Source organism: Cricetulus griseus (assembly GCF_003668045.3).
Source record: "Cricetulus griseus strain 17A/GY chromosome 1 unlocalized genomic scaffold, alternate assembly CriGri-PICRH-1.0 chr1_1, whole genome shotgun sequence".
NCBI classification, from domain to species: domain Eukaryota; kingdom Metazoa; phylum Chordata; class Mammalia; order Rodentia; family Cricetidae; genus Cricetulus; species Cricetulus griseus.
The window spans coordinates 203,277,535-203,303,005 of NW_023276807.1; the positions used below are offsets into that span (position 1 = coordinate 203,277,535).

General features: G+C 38.2%; 1 protein-coding gene across 2 annotated transcripts in view; it reads right to left on the bottom strand.

Annotated features, from left to right (window-relative positions):
- Wdhd1 (WD repeat and HMG-box DNA binding protein 1) overlaps positions 1–25,346 on the bottom strand; it is a 43,746-nt gene extending 18,400 nt beyond the window's left edge. Inside the window, exons 1-12 of one of the 2 annotated variants that reach the window (XM_027386542.2) lie at positions 25,055–25,346; positions 21,600–21,711; positions 20,006–20,157; positions 19,144–19,255; positions 18,928–18,978; positions 17,936–18,031; positions 15,139–15,231; positions 13,434–13,540; positions 12,652–12,793; positions 5,915–6,125; positions 4,781–4,962; positions 1,064–1,248 (exon numbers count right to left, since the gene is read on the bottom strand). In XM_027386542.2, the coding sequence (XP_027242343.1) occupies positions 1,064–1,248; positions 4,781–4,962; positions 5,915–6,125; positions 12,652–12,793; positions 13,434–13,540; positions 15,139–15,231; positions 17,936–18,031; positions 18,928–18,978; positions 19,144–19,255; positions 20,006–20,157; positions 21,600–21,711; positions 25,055–25,131 (1,520 nt within the window). In that variant the 5' untranslated portion in view covers positions 25,132–25,346. The remainder of the gene's footprint in view (positions 1–1,063; positions 1,249–4,780; positions 4,963–5,914; positions 6,126–12,651; positions 12,794–13,433; positions 13,541–15,138; positions 15,232–17,935; positions 18,032–18,927; positions 18,979–19,143; positions 19,256–20,005; positions 20,158–21,599; positions 21,712–25,054) is intronic. The other variant, XM_027386541.2, reaches the window with a different exon arrangement.
- Positions 25,347–25,471: the final 125 nt, after the last annotated feature.

Consider the following 25,471-nt stretch of genomic DNA (forward strand, 5'->3'; position numbering starts at 1 on the left):
ATGTGATTTTTTTTCCCTCTGAGACAGGATTTCATGATTATTTCTTTAAAATCAATTGTAGTGATAAAATAGAAAATAAACTTTGGCATCATGATTAGTTATATATGAAAATATCGCATATAGCTGTATGTCTTTAATCCCAGCTCTCAGGAGGGAGAGGCAGGTGGATCTCTGTGAGTCCAAAGCCAGCCTGGTCTACAGAGCTAGTTCCAAACCCCTCCACCCCTAAAAAGAAAAAGCAATCAGATATCATCAGTAAAACTATTAACACTGCTAAAAGTTGATGCTTTTCCAGCCTTTTCTCCATGCATTTGGAATGCAGGTAGCATCTGAATTTGGTATCAGAAGAAATACTGACTCTGACTACTAATTTTAAAATGAAAAGGAAATATACAGAGCTGTGGTATATGTCTAAGGAGAACAAAAGGATATCTGCATACCCATCAAACCATGTAAACTATCCACTAAGAAAAAAAAAACTTGGTAAATGTTATATTTGGATGTAAAAACTCATTTTTCAAAGAAAGATTTCAAATCTAATCTATGGCAAAACAAACAAACAAAAATACTGAGGCCAGGAGTTATCCAAGACTAGGACTGACTTAATTATAAGAAATACGAAATTTTTTTCAGATAATACAAAAGTATTCACTCACAGTATATACAAATCTGTCAATTCATCAACCTGAAGTATGATTACTTATATATAAATTATACCACAATAAACTAAATTTTAAAAAGAGGGTTCATATAAAAATGTCAAGAATACATATCATATTATTAATTCTGGGGGAATTCTAAAGGGAATTTTCAAGGGAATGAAAGAATCTTTCATTTTGAATGTTCTATGAATGCTACAGTAATAACAGTAACAACATAAAATATAATCTCATCTCTATTGCATTATAAATTAAATCCTATCATTTTCATATGCAGAAGATGCAGTGAGGAGACAACTAGAGCAAAACATATTCTGAGCTGTACTGGCATTTACACCCAATTCTAGTTCCTGGGAGATACAATTTAACCAACTGTTCAATGATGCCAGATTCCTGCTAAGTACCTTGCTAATTCATCAGTGCTTTCACACGCCAACAAAACAGCTTCATGGGAAAGAGTTCCCATTGTGTAATTGAAAGTGTTAGATAGGTGCGTTGCATGATGTATGGAGGTGTCGTGGAACTCCACATCTATGGCGCTGTCTTGATCATCATTATAGCAGCGAATAATCCCAACAGAGTTCCACACCTACAAGTATGTAAGATCAAGTAAGAAAAACAGAAACTCCCAATATTATATACTACAAGAGCACTGACAACACTGTAACTCAATCTGTACCTAGAGTTACCATATTTTATCTAATTCAGCAGTTTCAGAATGCTGTGGTAATATCAGAACTACAATGACTAGTTATTCTCCTTTATAAAAAGTCACATAATCAATTAATAAATGAAGTGTTTAACATTTTAGGAATTATATAAGTAATTTGCATAAAAACAGACAGATGAACCAATGCAATTGAACCGAAAACACTGATATCAACCCAAACACCTATGAACACCTAATTTTTGACAAAGAAGCTAAAAATATAAAATGGTAAAAAGAAAACACATTCAACAAATGGTGCTGGTATAACTGGCTGTGGGCATGTAGAAGAATGCAAATAGATCCATATCTATCGCCATGCAAAAAACTCAAGTCCAAATGGATCAAAGACCTCAATATAAATCCAACCACACTGAACCTCATAGAAGAAAAAGTGGGAAATACACGTGAACACATAGACAAAGGAGACCACTTCCTAAAAAGAATACCAGTAGCACAGACACTGAGAGCAGCAATTAATAAATGGGATCTCCTGAAACTGAGAAGCTTCTGTAAAGCAAAGAACATGGTCAACAAGAAAAAAATGTCTCCCTACAGAATGAGAAAAGATCTTCACCAACCCTACATCTGACAGAGGACTGATCTCCAAAATATACCAAGAACTCAAGAAACTAGACATCAAACTACCAAACAATCCAATTTTAAAATGGGGTACAGATCTAAACAGAGACTTCTCAACAGAACAATCTCAAGTGGTAGAAAGACACTTAAGGAAATGCTCAACATCCTTAATCATCAGGGAAATGCAAATCAAAACCACTGAAATTCTATCTTATTCTGATCAAAATGGCTAAAATCAAAAACACCAAGGACAGCTTAAGTTGGAGAGGATGTGGAGTAAGGGGAGCACTCCTCTATTGCTGGTGGGAGTACAAACTTATACAGCCTCTGTGGAAATCAGTATGTCGATTTCTCAGAACATTTGGAATAAACCTACCTCAAGATCCTGCAAGACCCAAAGGAGGCACACTCACACAAGGACATCTGCTCAACTCTATTCATAGCAACATTATTCATAATAGCCAGAACTTGAAAACAACTTAGATGCCCCTCAACTAAAGAATGGATACAGAAAATGTGATATATATACCCAGTGGAGTACTAGTCAGTGGTAAGAAACAATGACATCCTAAAATTTGCAGGCAAATAGACAGAACTAGAAATAAACATCCTGAGTAAAGTAACCAAAACCCAGAAAGACAAATATAGTATGTACTCACTCATAAGTGGATATCAGACATAAAGCAACAATTCACAACCCCAGAGAAGCTAAAACCTTCTTCCAGAAACAGATGAAAGCAGATGCAGAATTTCATAACTAACCAATGGGCCAAGCTCCTGGAGTACAATCGAAGTGATGGAGAGGCAATAATATGAACAAAGGAATCAAGACCATGATGGGGAAACCCACAGAATCAGCTGACCAGAGCTAGTGAGAGATCACTGACTGTGGTCTGACAAATGGGGAACCTGCCTAAGACCGAACTAGACTCCCTGAATATAGGTGACAATGGTGCAGCTGGGACAATATATGAGGCAGTGGATCCAAGATCTTTCTCTAATACACAAACTGACTTAGTGGAGCCCATTCTATATGGAGAGATACCTTGCTCAGCCTAGACATGGGGCAGGAGGGTGCTTTGGTCATGCCTCAACGAGATGATAGGACAGACTTAGTAGACTTCCAAGGGAAGGTCTTATCCTCTCTGAGGAACAGATGGGAGGTGGGGTGGGGGAAGTGGAGGGAGCAGGAGGAGAAGAGAGAGGGGGAACTGGGATTGCAATGTAAAAAATAAACTAATAAATTAAAAATATATTAAAAACAACAACAAAGAATTACATAATACAACTGAAAGAGCACTTAACCAAACCATTAAATTCTTCAAAACAAATACCTCAGACTTTGAGTTTCTACACAAATAAAGATGTAAATGCAACAGATTTATTTTTCTGCTCAAATAACTAGTTTGTTATAGGATTAAATATATAAAGTATGTGTGTATGCATGCATATATATGCATCATGTGCATGTCTGGTGCCACCAAGGCCGTAGAACATAATGTTAACATAGCTATAAATAAAATACTGAACACTAAGATGTATTACTTAGTGAGATTTTCTTTTTTTCCAAACATGGTTTCTCTGTGTAACATCCCCAGCTGTTCCAGAACTCTGTAGACCAAACTGGCTTCAAACTCACAGAGATCCGTCTGCCTCTGCCTCTGCCTCTGCCTCCCGAGTGCTGAGATTAAAGTCGTGCACTACCACCAACTGGCTTGATGAGAATTCTTAATAACAATAAAGTTTTATTATTAAACACCACTCTTTGTATTTACCCAAAAATTTATGCCAAGACTATGTCTTCAATAAAAACATTTGCAGCAAGGAAAACATCAAATAAATAATAAATAACATCCTGAACTTTTGGAAGCTTTCAAACTTGAAGCAAAAGTTAATATTTTCATTCATCAATTCAAGAAACATACTTAATACCTACTGTGTTGTACCTTGTTTTAAATACTAAGATATGAGGTTTTCTTTTTTAGTTTTTAAAAATTTAAAGTTTTATGTGTGTGGGTATTTTATCTGCATGTGATGTCTACGTACCATTATGGGGGCCAGAAGAGGATATTCGATTCACTGGGACTGGAATTACAGACTGTTGTGAGCTGCCACATGGGTGTGAGGAATTGAACCTAGCCAGTACTCATCACTACTGAGCCCCTAAGATACTAGTTTTAAAAGAGAACAAGCTCACCAGGCGTTGGTGGTGCATACCTTTAACCCCAGCACACAGGAGGCAGAAGTAGGCGGATCTCTGTGAGTATGAGACCAGCCTGGTCTACAGAGTGAGTTCCAGGACAGCCAGGACTGTTACACAAAGAAACTCAAAAAACCAAGAAGAAAAAAAGTTGTCTTATAAAAACATCTTCCAACAAGTGTTTTATAATACAAATAATATTTTATATAAAGTATGTAACCAGGCATGATGGTACACACCCATAATCCTAGTACTCAGAAAGCTAAATATGGGAGGCTGTCACAAATTTGAGGTCAACCTGATCTACATAGTGAACTCTAGGCTACTCAGTGAGATTCTGAGAAATACGGTTTGGAAATATCCCAACAAGTAATATAAGATATATAGTCATATTTTTATATATTTATTTCATTTTGCAAAACTAAATTAACAAAATGCTCATCAGTAATATTGAAAAAAGATTAAAATTTCTAGTTAACCATGAAATAAACCTATCATAAAATTTTATCAATCAAAATGCTCTAGCCCACTTAAGCAAGGTTTTTAAAATTATTTTTTAATCTATCAAATAAACTCTAGGGAGAAAACAACGCTGAAGAATTACTTAAAAGTTAGGTGTAAATGTGGACTCACCATAAATCTGTGAGAGAGATGCAAGGGTGTAGAACTTGACTGGAAAGGCTTTTGTCGGGGTGTTGGCATGGGCCCATCGTAGAATGGCCTTTGGGATTTTGTAAGGGGGAGGCTGTGAATACTGCCTGCCTGGTCATCTTCCCCTTCCTCTTTGTGAAGATCAGATTTTAGCATTGGAGCATCTACAGTACAAAGAAATATAAGACAACCATAAAATTAACAACCTGGAAAAACAAAAACAAAAGCAGTAAGCAAGAGTAGAGTGATGTCCCTACATTTCTTAGCAACCGCTGACACACTACTTGCCTCTTCCAGAATGTTAAAGAAATGTGTGCTGATGAGAAAGTCCTGGGAGAGAGAGAGAGCACATGGTGCCTTATGTCAATCTAGGTAACGACAAACTTTAATAGTCACCTCGAACTGTTAGCTACCACCCACCTACAGTAAAAACACTTGTTTGTACTGTAAGAATTCTTGTTAAGAACTCTTGATTTCTAGAAATCAATTTCTGTTTACTTTTTAAAAAAGTTCTGGGTGGACCAGTGAAATGACACACATACAAATCATAATTTTCTTGAAAGTTCTGGGGCTGTAGAGATGGCTCGGCGGTAAAAGTGCTCCCCGAGTACTTGTGAATCCCACAGACTGAACCCAGGTTGTCAGCCTTAAAAGGCAGGTACTTTTATCTGATGGAAGAGCCATCTTACTAGCCCAGTTTTTGCTTCTTTAGTTTTGTGCGTCTTTGAGTGCAGATGCGCACATGCCATGGCCCATGTGTGGGGGTCAGAGGATGACACTGGGAAGTGAGTTTTCTTTTGTCACCTTGTGCGATCAGGGAATCAAACTCAAGTGACAAGGCTGGTCATAAGTGCGTGCCTCTATCCTCTGAGCCAGGCCTCTCTCTAACTTTTCTATTATCAATTTCATTGAGTTAATCTCTATTATTTCCTTTTTTGGGAGTATAACTTATTTTACAGTTTGTTAGAAAGGCTTAGATGGTTGATTTGACATTTTTTAAGCATGGGATTTAGAATGTAGCTCTAAACACTAATCAAGGCATCTGACAGTTTTAATAACATTTGAAAAACTAATCAGCAAGGGGATTATCACATACACACAAAGTCAAATTCATACCAACTGAGTTTTCATCATCTCCCAAGATGTGACTTCGCCGTCTAAGACGATCCCCAGTCAGCATGAGGTCATCATCATCATCGTCATCATTTATAATTCCTTTTGAAAAAGAAGGGATCTCAACTGCATTGTCATTTAGAAAATCGCCAGCACTATTTGTGTCATCTCCATCAAAAAGATCATTGTAATCCTTTTCCACTCTACTAGACACCTTGAAAAATTAAATGAGAAATATTAGTAAATGATTTAGAAAACACATCAGGTAAAAGGCTGCTCTTTTTCTTTTGCTGTTAATGTGGTGCCGGGGATAAACCCAGTTCCTTGCACATAAATGCACAGTCTTGATTCCCAAAGGCAACCATTTATGGTTTGTTTTTTGGAAACACTGTATCATATATTCCTGTTGGCCTCATACTCACTATGCCACTGAGACTGACCTGAAACCTCTGATCCTGCTGCCTCTACCTGGCAAAGTGCTAGGACTACAGACAGCCACCAACATACCTGGCTCCTAGACATGTATAAACTGCCGAGCGCATACCTATGATTTAAAAGTGACTAGCAAAAGCATTTATTTTAAATGTCTTGTACTCTGGGGACAGGCCAGGTTTACAGAGATAGACGTTAAGCAAATACTACACACAGGCAGCCACTTAAAGTGCTATCATCATGCAGCTCTGCTAAGTCTGCCTGCTCTTTTGATTAAAAAATAATAATAATAATCACCTCCTTTCCAGATACTGCTAAAGAACTAGGCGCCCTTTCCCTGACACCCTGGCTCTCTCGGCTGCTCTCAAGACACCCTCACAACTCCCCCTTACAGCTTTCCATAACTGCTTGCTGACCCCCATGCCTGACTTAAAGACTCTTCTTCATCGCCCTCGAGGCTCTCAGCAACTGCTGGGAATTTCCGCTGGCCTACTATAGTACTCCTTTCTAACTCTAATAAAACAGTCCTCAAGCTTCTTCCTAAGCCCATTTTAAATTATTTTATCAATAAAACTAAGAACCCACAACAGGGAACCCCAATTTCCTCAATAACATGTAGTGACCATGTAGGCACACTAAAGAAACCCCTATACTATCATGGTACCCACCAAAAACCTTGTGGTAAAGGGGATTAGAGGGGGAAGAAAAGGAGCAAGTTTTGAAGTTCACCCTTGACTGCACCCATTCTGTAGAGGACAGAACCATGGATACTGTCAGTGTCAAGCAGTTCCTCTAGGGGAGAATCAGAGTGAAGGGGAAAGCTGGGAATCTGATAGAAGCACTGTGACTATTGGAAGGAGCAAGAGTGAAATCACTGTAACTTCCAAGATGCCTTTTTCCAAAATTCACATATACAGTACAGTACACTTTGTGTAAGTCTTCTGGAAGTTCTCTCAAGGTATAACATTTTTAATGCAAAACAAATCTCTAAACAGGGTCCACATGTGATTCCAGTAGGGGCTTGAATTTTAAACTGTGTTGTTCATTGAATGCTCTTGTAGCACTCTTTGTAAGTACTACTTAGTTCAAATTACAGAATGTAAAGATTATTAGAAGTATGTTCAAAATATCATAATTTTGAAAACTCTCGAAAACATCTGGGAATGATGATTTACTGTCTCTGAATCTCAGAGTAACATATCAAGGAGTTGAAAACACTAAGAAATATGTTTTGCTGTTACTGTATGTTACAATTCTAAATTGTACCATGTTGATGAATAAATATATTGTTTAATATTTTAACTGAAAAAAATTTTTAAGGATTAAAAAAATTCTTTGACTGGTTAGACACTAATAGTAAAGAGTCATAAATCACATTCCTTCTCAATTAACTAGAGTGAAAAAGGAGAGGAGGAATGCATTGATCAGGAATATTTTATATTAATTCATAAATAGAATTTTGGAACCCTAAAAGAAGCTCCTTCAGAGAACAGAGCAGGTGCTACATTCACAATGTGATTCTAGCCTAAAAGCAAATCCTGGGTTCGCCACTCTTGAATCAAGCCTTGGAGCCAGAAGAAACCCCCTAGGAGGATCCCAGATACAGTTGGATACTCTGCTGAGCCCTATCAAAAAATTAATATTCCTTTTCAAAGAAGGAAACAGAACAATGTGCCAAAATACAAGCCAGAGCTTCCTTCTCAAAAGCTATTCTCCAGAATATAAGTCACCATGACTACTATGATAAAGTTACTGCAAAATCTCTCAACTGCATTGTGAAACATACTCTCTTTTGTTGGGGTGGAGGGTTGACACAGGGCTTCACTATGTAGCCCATGCTGGCCTACAGCTTTTTTTTTTTTTTGGTTTTTCGAGACAGGGTTTCTCTGTGTAGCTTCGGAGCCTATCTTGGCACTCACTCTGGAGACCAGGCTGGCCTCGAACTCACAGAGATCCACCTTCCTCTGCCTCCCCAGTGCTGGGATTAAAGGCGTGCGCCACCAACGCCTGGCTGGCCTGCAGCTTTTAATTCTCCTCCCTCAGAATCTCTAAGTGCTGGGGTTACAGGGATGCCACAACTCTGCCTGACTTCTCATTTACTTAATTAAAAAAAAAACAAAAACAAAAACAAAAAAAAAAGGTATTAGTTAGGTAAAGCACATTTACTTTGAACCAACTCTCTAAAAGCTTTTGGTTTTCTTTTATTATTATTAAAGATTTATTTATTTATTATGTATACAGTGTTCTGTCTGCATGTATGCCTGCTGGCCAGAAGAGGGCACCATATCTCATTACAGATGGGTGTGAGCCACCATGTATGTGGTTGTTGGGAATTGAACTCAGGTCCTCTGGAAGAGCAGGCAGTGCTCTTAACCTCTGAACCATCTCTCCAGCCCCAAGCTTCTGGTTTTTATATGCTTATAGAAATAACATAATGAAACCAAGAGAAACACAAATGGTGGGTAAAGAAAACAGATTTAACCAGTACTTCCCAGGAATGTGAACACGCTTGAGGAGTCAGGTGTCTTTACTAACAAGTTTTCAGATCACTACAAGGTCAAACAGTGAACAGATGCACTGCAGAGACTATAAGTTATTCCTACAGGCCATCGAAGCCATAAAATGTCAACACACATCCATGCTTGGGTACCACCAGATTCTAATCAAAACATCGTTAAGTGATTAAAAACCCATATATCTCAAATCTTTTAGATGGAAGTAAATGTAATTATGGCTTGGAAACTAGTGTTTAACAAAGAGAATGAAAAAAGGTATCAAATTCATATATTTAAATATGTGATTTAATGAGTAATTAAGTTGATAACTAGATGCTATATGGTATCGTTTTAACTAATCCAGTGATAGTCCTAAGTTTTATGAACAGAAGTTAGCCAAGAACATCTTGGGATTTTCTTACTGAGAAAAAAATTAATTTTTGCCTTGCATTTATAGTAAAGTTGATAAACAATAACTAATGCTAAAGAAGAAATATGTACTATGCCTCCTAAACCAAACTGGAAAGAACATTCAATTATGAATAGAATTAAAGATTCCTAAGAGTACTTTGAACAGACATTTCTTCATTATTGTTTCGAGACCAGGTTTCACTGAATTGCCCAGACTGGCTTGAATTTGCTGGACCTAGGCAGCGCTCTAAACTGTGACACTTCTGCATCAGCATACTGAAGAGCTTGGCCTACATATCATAAAACTGAAAACAACCTTCTACACAGACATCAACTCCCTTCTCTGCAGAGTATGTCTTTCCTTTCTTCAGCTCTTTCTGTTGAGACAGCAGCTCACTTTGTATCCCAGGCTGGCCTGAAATTCAGAGATCTGTCTGCCTGTTTTCCAAGCACTGGGATTAAAGGTAGGAGCCACCACTACAGGCCTCTGGTTTTTTTCTTGAGTATTTTCTTACATGCTAGTAAGCAATATTCAAGTGCTATTTTTAAAGTTTTTCCACTTTTATCCATGTGTTTACCATATCCTATTAACTTCCTTGATGGAAGATGAGAATTTGGTGACTATTTACAACCACCCCTACTCCATGCACACACTCACACTGTTCACCAATCCCAATCCTCTCAATGCAAATCCTTACTTTGATTTAATCAATGCACAACATTTAGGCTACTAACATCATGTAAGCTATTTTATGACTGAATAAAAATCGTAATAGCCAAAACATAAAAAGTGCCGTGCCACACTTAGCAACACATAATTCACTTAGTCCTTACAATAACCTTAAGTCATGGGCACAATTTCTATATTTTAATGGTATATTTTATTGCATCACTTTTCTTTTCGTGTACAACTTGTTCCTAGAGTTAAGATTTTCTTCACCTCAATTCTTTTCTGTTGGAAAGATACCTGATAAGAATATACAAGGAGGTAATTATAGATGAAGGTTTCTGTCCTGCCCAGTCCTGCAGCCCTTTAGTCCCAAATAAACACAGAGGGGCTTATATTAATTATAAACTATTTGGCTGATGGCTCAAGCTTCTTACTGGCTAGCTCTCTCTTAATTATTAACCTATTTCTATTAATCTGCATGTCTCCTTGTGGTCTTGGCTTACCAGAAAATGCCCAGGCATCCTACCTTCCCGTTCACAACATGCTATCTTCCTGGTGACTCACTTTCTCCCTTCCTCTTACCAGCATTCTCCTAGTCTGGTAGCCCTGCCTATACTTCATCAACCAATAAGAGAAACACATATTCACAGCATACAGAAGGACCTCCCCAATCAGATAATCTTTAGGAGCCACATACAAGTGAAATGGGAATTAAAACATTCAAGCATCGCTTTCACGTAAACCCATTTTCAGTACAGTATTTCCAAACCCTCCCTCATCTAATGCTACTTAATTGTCTCCAGAATTCCTAGACCAAGTACCTTCTCAATTTCGCCTTTCTAGAGAACAAATTTCCAACATCTGCTAAAACAGACATGAGGATTTGAGGAGAAGGGTTACCTATCTGTATATACTGACACTGAGACTGGAGGATTGATTTGCTCATTAAATCAAATCTATTGTTTTCAGCCCCACTTCAGGGAAATGCTTAATGCTACTAAATTCTGAATCTTTAGGGATCCAGTCATGCAAGCTGGGTTGTACCTCAGTTCTCCACCACAGTAGTATTAAGATCCAACTTCCCAAAAACCTAATTTAAAATGATGTTTCTGCATTTTTACTCTGCAAAATTTTATTTCTACCATTATTTCAATTGTCTTCTTCACCCTATGTGACTCTTTACTTTAAAAAGTTTAGTTTTAATAGGGTTTTCAGGAGGAGCATTATTCTGCAACCTTCAAATGGAAGTCTACACTAAGACTCAAAAGAGCAGCAAGGAGATATAAAACAAGGTTAGATGACCAAGCAGAGGAGGTAGCCAGGCAGCTTTAGGAGTGGAGCCTAATTCAGAGCAGAGAAGGTTTATAAGCCATCTGAGATCTCTTTCAGCTATTAAATTTTAAGGATTATCTCTAAAACATTTATCTAACAATCCTCATACAAAATGCAAAAAATAACATTTTAAAAAGAAAATTACAAAGAAATAAAAAAAAGGTAGAAGCTGTATCCTGCTGAACTCTGTACTCAGTACCTCACATTTACCTGCAGTGTCCTGAAATCATCAGACTCTACAAGACTGTTAAAGAAATCTCTGAATGCTTAATGGTGCTGTTTAGTTACCCGAGATTGAAGACCTCAGAGCCTGGCTGTGATCACATTGATCCGGCCTCTGGTGTTACACCCCCAAATCTACTTTAAAGATCAGTTTGTTAAGGAATCTGACTGTGCCAGCATGAGAACTTCTTCTATACCAGTCACCTTTAGTGATAAATGAGACCAGGCACCCCTGGATGAATGGATAGCAACCCAAGCTCCACAACTGCCTGTAACAGAATTAGCTTTCAAGCAGCATTGATGAATTCTTCTCTTACGGTTACTTTCACAGGCCAGCAAAGCAACTTGTCAGATGTTAAATCCTTTAGCCAAAGTCAAAATCTAAAGGCTGGCTTAAAACACATTCCCAATAATGCCAGAGGCTGACCTTATTGATTTGGTGGTCTTCAAAATGTCCCAAACATTTAGACAATTAAAGATTGTTCAACCAAGCACAAAATGACACCTACCCTGCCTGTTTTTCCTCCCCACATAAGCATCTCAAATAGTTCAATTATTCTTTGTTGTTGTTGTTTTGAGACAGGTTTTCTCTGTGTAACAGCCCTAGCTGTCCCAGAACTAACTCTGTAGACCAGGCTGGCCTCCAACTCAGATATCTGCCTACCTTTGCCTCCAGAGTGCTGGGACTGAAAAGGTGTGTGCCACCATCCCCCAGCTGGTTCAAGTTTTTTTTTTTTTTTTTGGTTCAATTATTCTTATGAGTTGTTTTTTAAAAAATCTTTCCCATCCTTGCCTTCTGTTAGGTAAAGAATCAAAAATAAAGACTAATGAGGTCTCATCAGGCTAGACATAGATCAAGGATCACACCCCTGGGGCTCTACAACCCATGTTTCTGTGATATAATAAAAATGTATTTAATTTCAAAAAAAAAAGGAATAAAAAAAGGCAAGAAAATCACTTAGAAAGGGTTCAGTGGAGGAAACAAAGCTTCCTCGTGAAATTTATTTGAGAAACGCTAGGTTGAACAAATTTAAACAGCTTTATTACAAATGACTACTAGATGTCTAAGATAGAAACACAAATTGTAATTTCACAAGAAAATGAGGCGGTTTATGTTCTCTAAATCCACACAACTGCAGAAACAGTGGGAAAACGTCTTCTAGCACACTACACATTACCTTATGGCTTGACACCTTTTCACTGAGGTCACAAACATTTTCCAGGATCCCAAGGTTGCCTTCCACATCAGTATAACATATTCGACCATAAGTAGGATGCCAGGCCAGGCCACAAATGGCATAGCCTTTCTCGTGTTTTACCCTAAAAATGAAAGAGTGGGCTCTTTTAAAGATAGTCAACTGGACTAGAGAATGTGATTCAGTGGTAGAGTACTTGTCTAGCATGCATTCAACCTTCAGCACTATCCAAAAACAAATAAAAACTACATTTCTTTACTTTATAGGTAAATTTCAACATGAAAACATTACATGGTACTATAGATGGTTCAGTGCATAAGGATGCTTGCTGCTAAGCTGAGTCTGAGTTCTAGAGCCCTCATGATTCAAAAGCTGACTCAAGCAATGTCTTCTTTTTTTTTTTAAGATTTAGTTATTTATTATGTATACAGTCTTCTGCCTGCAGGCCAGCAGAGGGCACCAGATCTCATTCAAGGTAGTTGTGAGCCACCATGTGGTTGCTGGGAATTAAACTCAGGACCTCTGAAAGATCAGTCAGTAGTGCTCTTAACTGCTGAGCCATCTCTCCAGCCCAAGCAATGTCTTCTGATCTCTACAGTATACTGGGTATGCATGCTCTCTCCAGTGTGTACATACATACAATGAATAAGTAAATAAATATTAGAAAACTAAATGGTTTTCATAATCTAAGAGTTATTTCCATTTTGATTAACATTCAAAATGTGCAAATGTTTCCTCTAATAAAACAAAACAATAAATTGTACCTTTCCATGCAGTCTTTGGTTTCCACATTCCAAACTACAATTAAGCCATTAGTAGTACCTGCAGCCAAATACTGCCCACAGGGAGACCAGGTAACTATATTGAGTGTCTACAAAGAAACAGTTAATAAAAATGTTGTACATTTTGAAACTAGCCACTTTATCACCCCCAAATAGTTTTAAATCTCGAGTTTATATTATTCTAATTACATTTTAAATGGCAATGAAGTATATTTATTTTTAACCTTTCTAAGTAGTATTCAGCTATTTGCATATGTTGTTTTGTTAGCCAAGAGAAAATTAGTACCTGCCTAATTTTAACAATGAAATATAATATAAAACAATGTTATCATTCTGAAAATATAACATTCAAATGAGGACAGTGAATGAGGCAAACCTTAGTAAGTCACTGTTGCTACCCTGAACCTTTAAATGCAAAAACATACATAACTATAGAGTGAATGAATATAGACCTAAAATTTGAGAAATAAGGAAATGAAAGAGACAGAATAAGAAAAATGACAAGGTGATGGAGAGGTGACTCAGTGGTTAGGCGTACTGGCTGCTTTTGCAGAAGACCAGGGTTCATTTCTTAGCACTCACATGCCAGCTTACAACCATCTAGAACTCCAGTTCCAGGGATTCAGAGCCCTCTTCTGGCCTCCTCAGACACCAGGTACATACACAGTCCACTTATACAAAAGCAAAAACACAAAAAAAAAAAAAAAAAAAAAAAACCACACATACACTTAAAAAAGAATAAATTTAGCCAGGCATGGTGGCACACACTTTTAATCCCAGTGAGGCTGAGGTGGGTAGATCTCTATGAGTTCAATGCCAGCCTGGCCATGGAGAACTCTAGGACAGACAGGGCTATGTGGTGAGATCCTGTGATGGTTTGAAAGAAATGGCCCCCAAAGGGAGAGGCACTATTAGGTGTGGTCTTGTTGTAGGGTAGAGGTGGGCTTTGAGGTCTCATATATGCTCAAGCCATGCCCAGTGAGTAAGACCACTTCCTTTGAGGCAAGATATAGGACTGTGGGCTGCTTTTCTTGCACCGTGTCTGTCTGTGTGCCACCAGGTTGTACCATGATGATAATAGACTTAACCTCTGAAAATGTAAGCTATCCCAATTCACTGTTCTTTCTTTGTAACAGTGGCAGGGGCCATAGTGTCTCTTCACAGCAATAGAAACCCTAAGACAGGCCCTGCCTAAAAATAAATATTTAAAAAAGAAAATACGAAAGAAAAAAAAAAATCCTAACAATCTTACTTCTGCTAAAGTTCTGGAGACTAGAATCACAAGTCTTACTGAAACTCACAGTAAAAATTCAAGAATAATTTACTCTACTATCAAGCTAAGGGTAATTTTACCTCCTATTAATTTATTTTTGTTGTTTACATATCCATTTATTTATTTTTATGTGTATAGGTATTTTGCCTTAATGTATGCCTGTATACCATCTGCATGCATTGTATGGAGGCCAGAAGAGGGCATCAAATCCCCAAAATTGCAGTTATAGATGGTTGTGAGCCACCATGTGAGTGCTGAGAATCAAACCTGGGTTCTCTGGAAGAGCAGCCAGTGCTCTGAACCACTGAATCATCTCTCCGGCCCACATTCTTCCTATTTGACAACTGTTTTTAGTGAAGTACGCATTAAATCCTCTCTGCAGTTACTACTCCAAGTGTCACTTAGGAAACCTACCTGAGTGATAGAACTATCTGAAAGATCAAATGGATTACTCCAAGTTTCTCTTCTGTACAGCTTAACAGATTTTTCCACAGGAACTGCTAATAACTATTGGGAAAGACAAAGTTACATAAATTCAATTTGTAGAGGAAAAAGAGTATAAAGTTAATCTAGGTAATTACAAGACATAAGAGCAAAAAACTCAAATGACCATCACTCTATTACTTTCAATGAAAAACAAAGCAATAGTATAGTAGCTAAGGCATAATAAATACCATGTTACATGTGAAAGAGCAAGCATGCCTCGGTGCACAGACAGGTCAGAGGACAATGTGTAGGAGTCTTCTCTCTTTCCACCTTGTTAGGTTCTGTGGCAAACACTCAGGTTGTCAGGCTTGGCAGCAAGTGCCTTTATCCACAGAGACAGTCCACTGGCCCTTTACTATATTTTAAACTATTTCTAAAGAATAGCTTTCTTGTATTTATTTTTAAGATGTATTTATTTTTATTTTATGTGTGTGTGCTTGTATGTCTGCACGCCTTGCATGCCTGGTGTCCAAGGAGGCCAGAGATGAGTACTGGACACTATGGAACTGGAGTTACAGATGTCTGTTAACCACTATATGGTTTCTAGGAATTGAAGCTGGGTCCTCAAGAGAGCAGCAGGTGCTCTAAACTGCTGAGCCATCTCTCCAGCCTCAGAATCTAGCCTTCTTACATGTAAAACTCCACCCCCTTTGACGCTAGGAACGTCAGTCCTTGATTTTAATTTTTAAAGCTACATTTATTAATTCATTTCTTATGGGGCATGTGCAGCAGTCGGTTCTCTCCTCCCAGGTGTGTCTAGCGAATCAAACTCAGGTAGTCAGCACTTTACCTGCTGAACATCTCACTGGCTGCATGATACTTTTAATGTCTTAAGAGGAAAAAAGAAATCAACTTCTTGTTTAGTATATTCTTCCAAGAAGCAGGTTAAGTAGAAAAAACAAAACTGTGGAAGGGCTGGGAGACATCTCAGTGGAAGAATATATGCTTTAACTACACAAGGTCCAGGATTAGGAAGAAAAACAGCAACAAAAGCAGGACTACTAAAACACAAAACAAAACATACATTTTTCCATATTTAAAAAACCCAACAGGAGGTAGAGGCAGGCAGATCTATGTGAATTCGAAGCCAGCCTAATTTACAGAGTGAGTTCCAGGACTGCCAAAATTACGCAGAGAAACCCTATCTCCAAAAAACCCCCAAAATTAAAAAATAAAAATAAATAAGTAAAGTGGGGCTGAAGAGATAGTGAAGCAGTTAAGGGTATTATTGGCTGCTCTTCCAAAGCCTGGATTTGATTCCTAGCACCTACACAGCAGCTCATAACAGTCTGTAACTCCAGTCCCAGGCGATCCAATGCCCTCTTCCAGCCCTCAGGCACTAGGCATGCCCATGAGGTACAGACATTCATGCAAGCAAAACATAAAAACACATAAAAATTAATTAATTAAAATCTAATAATGTAAAAAAATCTAATAATGTAATTTATTTTTAAATAGAATTATGGAATTTTGAAAAAATATAGAATGCTTCATGAATTTGCATGCCATAGGAAAATTCTCTTTATCATCCCAATTTTAGTAAATATGCTACTAAAGTAAATCTACACTCTTAAATGCTCACTCAACTTATGGACGCTGAGTGTGGTTATTCATGCTCATAACCCCACCATTCAGGAAGAAGCAGGAGAACTGTGACTTCTGGGCTGCATAGCCAGTTCCCATGTCAAAGAAAAAATATTCTCAAGATCCAAAAGAAAGGGTCTGTCCTGAATGTCTCTCCAAATCAGAACCAGTTCTACTCATAAGGGCAAATGTAAGCAGACTGCAAAAGTATGAATGTGAGCGGGGTCCATGTGAGCCTGTATTCCGAGCACTCAGAGGCAGAGGCATGAGTTTAAGGTCTTTCCTAGCTACATAGCAAGCTCGATCATGAGCTCCTTCTTAAAATAAAACAACAAAGAATGCATATGTATATGTGCGTGTAAATGTATTTAAATATTCATATATCACAATGTCTTTATTAATAAGCATCAACATTCTATCTATACCTACTACTTTATAGCTTGATAGTTTGTACTTAATATATGTTAAAGTCTACTTTAAAAGAATATGAAAGATATTCTTCATTCTAACCATTAGAGACAATCTAACTTTCAGGACTACCAACATTTATTTAACCAGTTCCCTATAAATGAATACCTAAGACATTTGCAATCTCATAGAATGGTATATTTATTATACTGTAGTGCATATGTATAAATATACTTATAGAATATTCCTAGAAGTAGCACTGAGTCATTTATTCTGAGAAAGACTTCCATTTCTTCAACACTACATATAATCCTGTTTTCAGAATTGTTTTATTAAGTATTAATACAAAGAAAAATATAAAAATAATTCATGTAAAACATACAATTTGAAAAGATCTATCTTTTCACTTTTATGAGAGTCCAAAGGGGCAAGTGTTATTGCCCCCATAGAGCCATCTTGCCAGCCCCACACCTCGACTTTTTATAGGTTCTACTTAAGATGTCCACTTTCCTCTCTACAAGCATGGCATGGCATGCATGCATAGACCCAAACATCACATTCATACACACAATAAAATTTTTTAAAGTTTCAGTATTAATTATTTGGCTTGGAGTTCCAGAATATATAATACAAATAAAATTACAATAAAAAAAGCAAATTTCTCACATTAAAAATTAACAAGGAGTAAAAGAAGTAACTTAAGGGTTGAGAACTGAGCGTCAGTGTCACTTACTTTCCCAGTTCCGGGCTGCCACGCAAGTCTGCAGATGGATTTTGCATTCACCACATCGTTGCACTTTTGTAGTACTGGCCAACTAACAGCACATGCCTGTTTTTTAAAACAGAAAATTTACTCCTCTTTATCAAAATTTCTCTCAAAATAGATGCAAAACAGACTTATCAGGTGGTTTCTTCCATTTGTTATGTCTTTGGAAAAAGCCACTTGATAGATTTTAACTATCACAACTAATTAGCCTATTTATTCTGTTTTAAGTCCTTCAGAAACATGAAGAGCACAAACTTTACACAAGAGCATTTTCTGTGCACATTAAGAAAACAAGATTTTCACTAACCAAAAAGACCAGAAAAGACCTTCAATAAATTAAACATGTTGACAAAAATAAATAAATATTGAAAGGCCTGCCATAAAATGGTAAGGCATCAAAGTTATCAAAGTCAGAGCTACTTCCATCAAGACTTCTGGAAGGAACTGTGGCCACTAAGGCCTATCTGTGAAGGATATTTTCCTTATCAGCCACAGAATCTATATGATGACAAACCTACTGACCAGATGGTTCCCTCTGCCCATCTGGAGAGCTATTTAAAAAACCCGTACCAGGCTTTGTTAACAGAAGTTTAAGTTCTATTTCACTCTCCAAATCAAGTGTGGCCTTTGTCTTATTTATTTCTGTATCAGCAACATCTAACACAAGGCCTCAGGCAGGGTAGTTATCTTCAAAATATATAATGTTTAACTTGCCCCCTTTAATTTATCAAGCTTAAAAGTTTTATTTACAGTTCCTCCTATGAGCTGGTATAAAAGCAACTATTGTTCAATATATTTATGTTTATATCAGATTATTCTGGAATAAAGAAAGCAATGCTTAATGGTATTCAAAGAAACAGATTACAAAGATAAATAACTATTTGGGTCAATAATATACTACAACACCCAAAATATCATAGAAATGGGAAAAACTTTTAAATTAAAATTTACTAATTTACCTGATCAGAAATATTCCACACTCTGACAGTTCCATCACAACTAGATGACGCCTGCAGAAATAAACAACATATTTCTCTATAATTACAGCTATAATACCACATAGAATTGGGTCATCTGATTAAAACAAGTCTTTTACCAATAGGGTAAATTCTCCTACCAACTCTCCCATAGTTTTAAACATAATGAAGAAAACAAAAAAGGAATGAAAGAATTACCAGAAAGATATCCTTAGGATCAAAAGACAGACTTAAAACAGGGGCGTCATGTCCTCTAAATGTTTGCTGCTGGCTGTTATCCATCACGTCCACAACTTTGACCAAAAAATCACTACGAACAGTTAAGAGGAATCACATGAGTAAATGCCAATACAAAAGTCTCTTCTAAAACATGGATTTCAAAACCAAGAGTGAATGCTATATTTCTTTTATAACAACTTGCAAACTGACACCCAAATTTAATAACATGTTGTTTCATTTTTGTTCAATAAAAATGCTGAAAATACAAGTCAAAACTTCTTACCTTGTTAAAATATAAGCACTGCCTAAATGGCCTCTCTTGATACTTCTAAGCTCTTATTGCTAATTTGATTAACAGTTACAACCATTTTAGAAAGTACTATCACACCCCACCTCAGCAATTCAACAAGGGTTTTTTTGTGCGTTTGGTTTTTGTTTTGTTTTGTTTCCTATAAGGAGGATTAAAAGATTCTGCAGAAGTCAGGTGTGGTGGTACCTGCCTTCAAAGCCAGCAGAGGCCAGCCTGGTCTATACAGGGAACTAAAGAGCTAACAGGGCTACAACAGAGAAACCCTGACTAAAAAACAAAACAATACAAAAAAGAAAGAGATTCTACAGAAATCTGGACTTTGGTTCTACCTAAAACCATTTTTTTTTTAAATTTCTAACAATTTATAACCTTTATCTGATCTTTTCAGCACTAAAAACAATGTACTTCATTTGTTTTTTAATCCACAAGTTTGTCCTCAAAACCCTTTATTAAAGAGTTGGCAACAATAATAAAGGTATACAGTGTCCTAAAACTATCAGCCTTCTAACACTGTGTGGGAGGGGTGCTCACCTTGACCCAGCAGCAATTTTAGTACCGTCTCCATTGAAGACCACATGGTTTGCATTTGTGGTGAAGCGTGTTAATATGCCATCAGGAACTCCCTCAGGGAATGTATAGACTTGGACGGTGTTATTAGAAACTGCAGTGACCAATTTTCCATTCTTAAAAAAAAACCAAAAAACCGTCAGACATGCTGGCATAACAAATCCAAATCAGTTAATAGTATCTCCATAGTGAAAAATCCTATAAAAACCTCAAAGTCTTAGAACTGTAGTTCATGCCGAGAGAGAACTTATCAGTATACAATTTACCTAAAGTAAACACTAGTAAGAAAAATCTCCTAGCTTATTGAAGAAAAAAAAAGAAAAGTGCTCTGAGCAAAAAGAGCTTTCTACTCTATTAACATTCAAAGGTTGTCATTTTAACTTTTTTCTAAACCCATGCAAATACATTTGTATTTTTAAAACCTTTAACAAAGATCACACTAAACAGATATTTCTACAACTTTTTAATTTTTTTTGTTTATTATAAACATCTTTTCTGATTCAGATTAACAAAAGCTACCCTGTTTAGTAGTTTCATGTCTATTCCATGGTTCTAGCAAAGTTATAAAACAAATTCTCTGAGAATCCCCTCAATTGCTTCCAACTTTTGCTATTACAGTGATCCTAGGCTGTAATGTATGTCAGTTGGTTGAGTGTTCTCCTAACATGCATGAAGCCCAGGGTTTGATTCCTAAGACTACATAAACCCAGAATGATGGTGCATGCCTATAATCATGCCACTTGGTAGATGGAAGCAGTTCAGGTTCCAGAGTACCATGAGTCCAAGGTCTCCCCTGGCTATAGCCTTGGTGGCAGAAGACCTTCTCTCAAGAAACAAAAAGCAACAAAAAACACAGGGGAGGGGTGTAAAGAAAGACACACACAGTATATTCAAAGCTTCTATAAGAAACATTTTCACTCTTGGATTCAGCAATTAAGAGCACTTACTGCTCTTCCAAAGGACCTGAATGTTCCAGGGTTCCCAGCATGCAAGATGGCTCACAACTGCCTGTAACTTTAGCCCCAAGGGACCTGATGCCCTCTGCTGGATTCGATGTACAACTGCAAACACACACATTATTATTATTGTTGTTTTGTTGGTTTTGAGACAGGGTTTCCCTATGGCTTTGGTGCCTGTCCTGGAACCCGCTCTGTAGACCAGGCTGCACTCAAACTCACAGAGGTCCACCTGTCTCTGCCTCCTGAGTGCTGGGATTAAATGTGTGTGCCACCACTGCCTAGTCCACACACGTAATTAAAAATATGGTACAGAGCAAGGGAAATGAAGCAAAGAGAAACTTACATTTTTACATAACTTTTCACCCAAGTATAAAAGTAACATGCTTGGGGATGGAGAGATGGCTTAGCAGTTAAAGAGCACTGGCTGCTCTTCCAGAGGACCGGGGTTCAATTCCCAGAACAGACACGGAGCTCACAACTGTCTGTAACTCCAGCTCCAGGGGATCTGACACCCTCATACCAATGCACATGAAATAAATTTAAATAAATTTTTAAAAAGTAACATGTCAGCACTACTTCACATCAAATGAGCTAAGTACCTTCAAAGCACATGAAAATGCCTTTTCTCCAACATTAATGGACTTAGGATCATCATCGTCCAGATCTTCCCACATCCTCACATCACCGTCACTTCCACAAGTCACAATGAAACTGTGAAGAACACAGACATATTAAAGTGTCACTCAGTTTCAGGGATAAATACTCTTTATGGAATGCTACCTTATGCTGAAACAAAATCAAGACATTAGTGAACATTTTTCTCATTTTTTGCAAGTAAACACCAATAACAGACTGCTAGCTTCTCATTCTATAAAATGAAGATGAGTTTAATGTTAGCCATGGTTCTTCCTTGACATAAAATTATTTCTTGTAATAATGTAAAAGAAAATGAGCCCCTAATTTCTGCAACAGCATATACTATTTCTGTCTCTATCACCATTATATCCCCAGTACCAAGCAACATATGACACACAGAACCTATAGCAAATGTTTGCTGAATAAATACATGAGCTCAATTACCCAAGAATAATTATTAAAAATAGCTACATGCATCTGTTACAACTTGTTTTTCAAAATTCTCATCTCCCAAGTACTTTTGTTTATTTTTTCTAATGTCCTACCTGGATACATAAAAAGCTGCAAATTAGCCTGGTGGTGGCTCACAACTTTAATCCCAGCACTGGGGAGGTGGATCTCTGTGAGCACAGCCAAGGCTACACAAAGAAACCCTGTCTCAAGAAAAAAACAAAAACAAAAAGCCCTGCAAATTAAAAAAAAAAAAAAAAAAAAAAAAAGAGGAAGGGAGGGAGGGAAGGAAGAAAGAAGTATGAATAAAATGAATGTTTAGAAGGAAAAAATGATTAACTCCCAAATGGGAAAACCAGAAAGGGTCATAAGAAAGTGTTTAGCCAGGGGTGGTAGTGCTGACTATAATCTCAGTGTTTGGAGGACAGAGTCGGTCTCAGCTACATATTAAGCTTGAGACCAGCCTGTGCTATATGAGACCCTGCCTCTAGGATACCAGCTTCTAGACAAGATACGTCCACTTGTGTGGGCATTTTCCACAAAGGGGAACCCATTCCTGGTACTGTAAACCCTTCCAGAAGTCCATAGCAGGGGAGGTCACAGACCCTAGTGGGTACTTAATACTATTGCTTAGCTAAACTGAACAGCCTTAAACTGCCTTCTAAATATTTATGTACTTGACAAATGCTACTTTCAGCCTTTATTAGAGAAGCCTCTATTTGCAGTGAGTGGAAGTCAATGCAGAGACTCATGAATGCACAAGATGGATAAGTAACTTCTCAGTGTCAAGCCCTAAACAAGGCATTTACATATGTTCTCTAACACTCAGGGAACACTGTGGAAGAGGAAGCTGCAAAATCCCATTTTCTGGGCAAGAGAGACATTGCAAATTACAACTGCTGATGCTTACACTGGGTCTGCAAAAGAAAAGACCAGTCAATAGCCAGGCATGGATGACCTAAGAGGGCCCCCAACTTTTAAAGAGATATGTGTATTTCTACCCTAGCTCACATCGTTCTGATTTAAAAATGTTTTCTTTACATTTCTAATTGAACAACTCAAAGACATCCTATACTAACCTTGTCCAAAAGCAAACTCATAATCTCTGCTCCTTCCTCCCCTCTAAACCATGCTCTTCTTCAAGTGTCAAGTATTTCCAGACCTACAAATGACAGTATTATTTCCTCAACTATAACATCCAGATATGCAGGTGTTATCAGACATCTTTCTCTCTATCATTAACAACTGAATTATCCCATTGATTACCTGTTTTCTCCATACTAACCTCCACTCTAATGCTCATTTCTGCCATTCAACTAATCAAAGCACCTCCTACCAACTCGTCCTCTATGCATCTTCTCTATGAATAACTGTACTCTCTTTCAAACCTTCCATACCTTCCCACTGTTAGGACAAAATCAAGATTCTTCCTTGTGTACATGCAAGCATATATGTATGTTGCCTGCATGCCTGTGTTTATGTGTGTGTTCCTACGTCTGTGGGTGCATGTGCATGTGTGGGCACAAGCATGTGAAGGCCAGAGGTTAATGTCACATGTTTTCCTCTATAGCTCTCACATATTGAGGGAGGGTCTGTCTTGAACCCAGAATTCATGAATCCAGCTAGTCCAGCTAGCCTGTGTGCTCTGGGAATTCCCTGCCTCCACCTCCTAACCGTTGGTATGACAGGCCCATCTCAACTCAGGTTGGCCACCTCCCCATCCCCTCCACACAAGTTTAAAAGCAGAAAGCCTTGCATAGGACACCCCCTGTTTACCCTCACATATCCATCTCATGAATCTCAACATCACTTTACATTCTAGTATGGATACCTTTTCATTTTAAGCAAGCAGGGCCCCTGGCTCCACTGGTCTTTTGAACATACTCAGAATGCCAACATCGCCACCTTACTGCCAGGCCCCCAACTCTTTGTATTTTTTTCTTTCTTTTTCACGAGGCTGGAGAATGCAGTACCACTAAAGCTACATCCCTGGACCACCTTTATTTCTTAATACTACTTAATACCTATTCAATCTTCAGTTCTCATTTCAAGACACTCCCTTAGAGACACTTTCTGTCCTTTAACTTACATCACCTTCTCTGCCCATATGCTTGTCACTTAGTAGTTCTAAGTATATTTCAAAAACATACATCCATTTTGTAATTAACTTGTGCCTGATGCCTATTAATCCAAAAAGACCTTAACTTCAATAAAGGAAATGGTAACGGCTTGTTGTCATTATATCTAGCCCAGAAAAGTGGACTCACAAATATTTGTGTATGGATCATTGAACAGAGAGGTGTGGCATTGGAGCCATACCTTACCAGTACTTGACAGGAATAGCATTTAGAAAGATAAAAGGGAAGAATAGGGGGTTGTAGAGATGTTTACGAGCACTTACTGCTCTTTCAGAGGCCCTGGGCTCGGTTCCCAGCACCCACACAGCAGTTCAAATATACTCAACCCCACACACACAGAGACATAAAACAAAATAAATATATCTTTTTTTTTTCTAAGAGAAGGGAATCGCCTCAGTAAAATAACAGGTTAGGAATGAAACAGAACAAAGGCGGTTCGAAGTCAGCAAGTTAAAAAGGAAAGGAAAGTGAGAACAAAGAGAAATATAACATTACTAAAGCCAAAGGAGGCTACCAGTCCCGACGGGATGAGGGATTTGACAAGCAGTGTGCAGTGAGCGAGGTCATAAAATGAACTTGACACCGAATGAAACTGTGAGTGGCGAGAAGACGCTCCTCTGGGAAAAGGATTTTAACTTTCCTGAGATCCTAGAACTACCACGACGGTGGAAAGCAAGCAAGTCTCAGGAAATAGACGTTCCTGTTTCTCTCTCCCTGTCTCGCTCCGCATCGGTCTTCTTCGGCTGACTGTACGTGCAGTGAGAGACCGCCAGCATTCACACCTGAGTAGTTCTCTCTCTCTTTTTTGTTTAATTTCCAAAGACGCTTACCTTCCAGAATCATCAAAACAGACGTCGGTGTGTCCTTCCGTATGCCCATACCTCATGGGCTTCTGTGTGGCCGGCATGTTTCCCTTTGCCTACCTGAACCGTTTTCTAAGAACTAGTATTTTCAGGAGGCGGGGGATCGTCCTCTGCGCGCTATGCAGTCCTGTTTCCCTCACCCGAGGAGCAACAGCAACAGTCTTGTCACTCCACACGCCGAGGAGGTGACAAGCTTTTCCCCTGCAGGCTCGGGAAACACGAACAGACAGCAGCAGGATGCAACAGCCAGCCTCAGATGTGTCTGTACCGAGCAGTTTCCCGCGCTCTGGCGCGCTCGCCCTGTGCGCAGGCGCGGCCCGCCGCCGCCCAGCGCAGGTCCGGACTCGGGTCGCCGGGTGCTGGCGTCAGCGGCGCGCCGCCGCG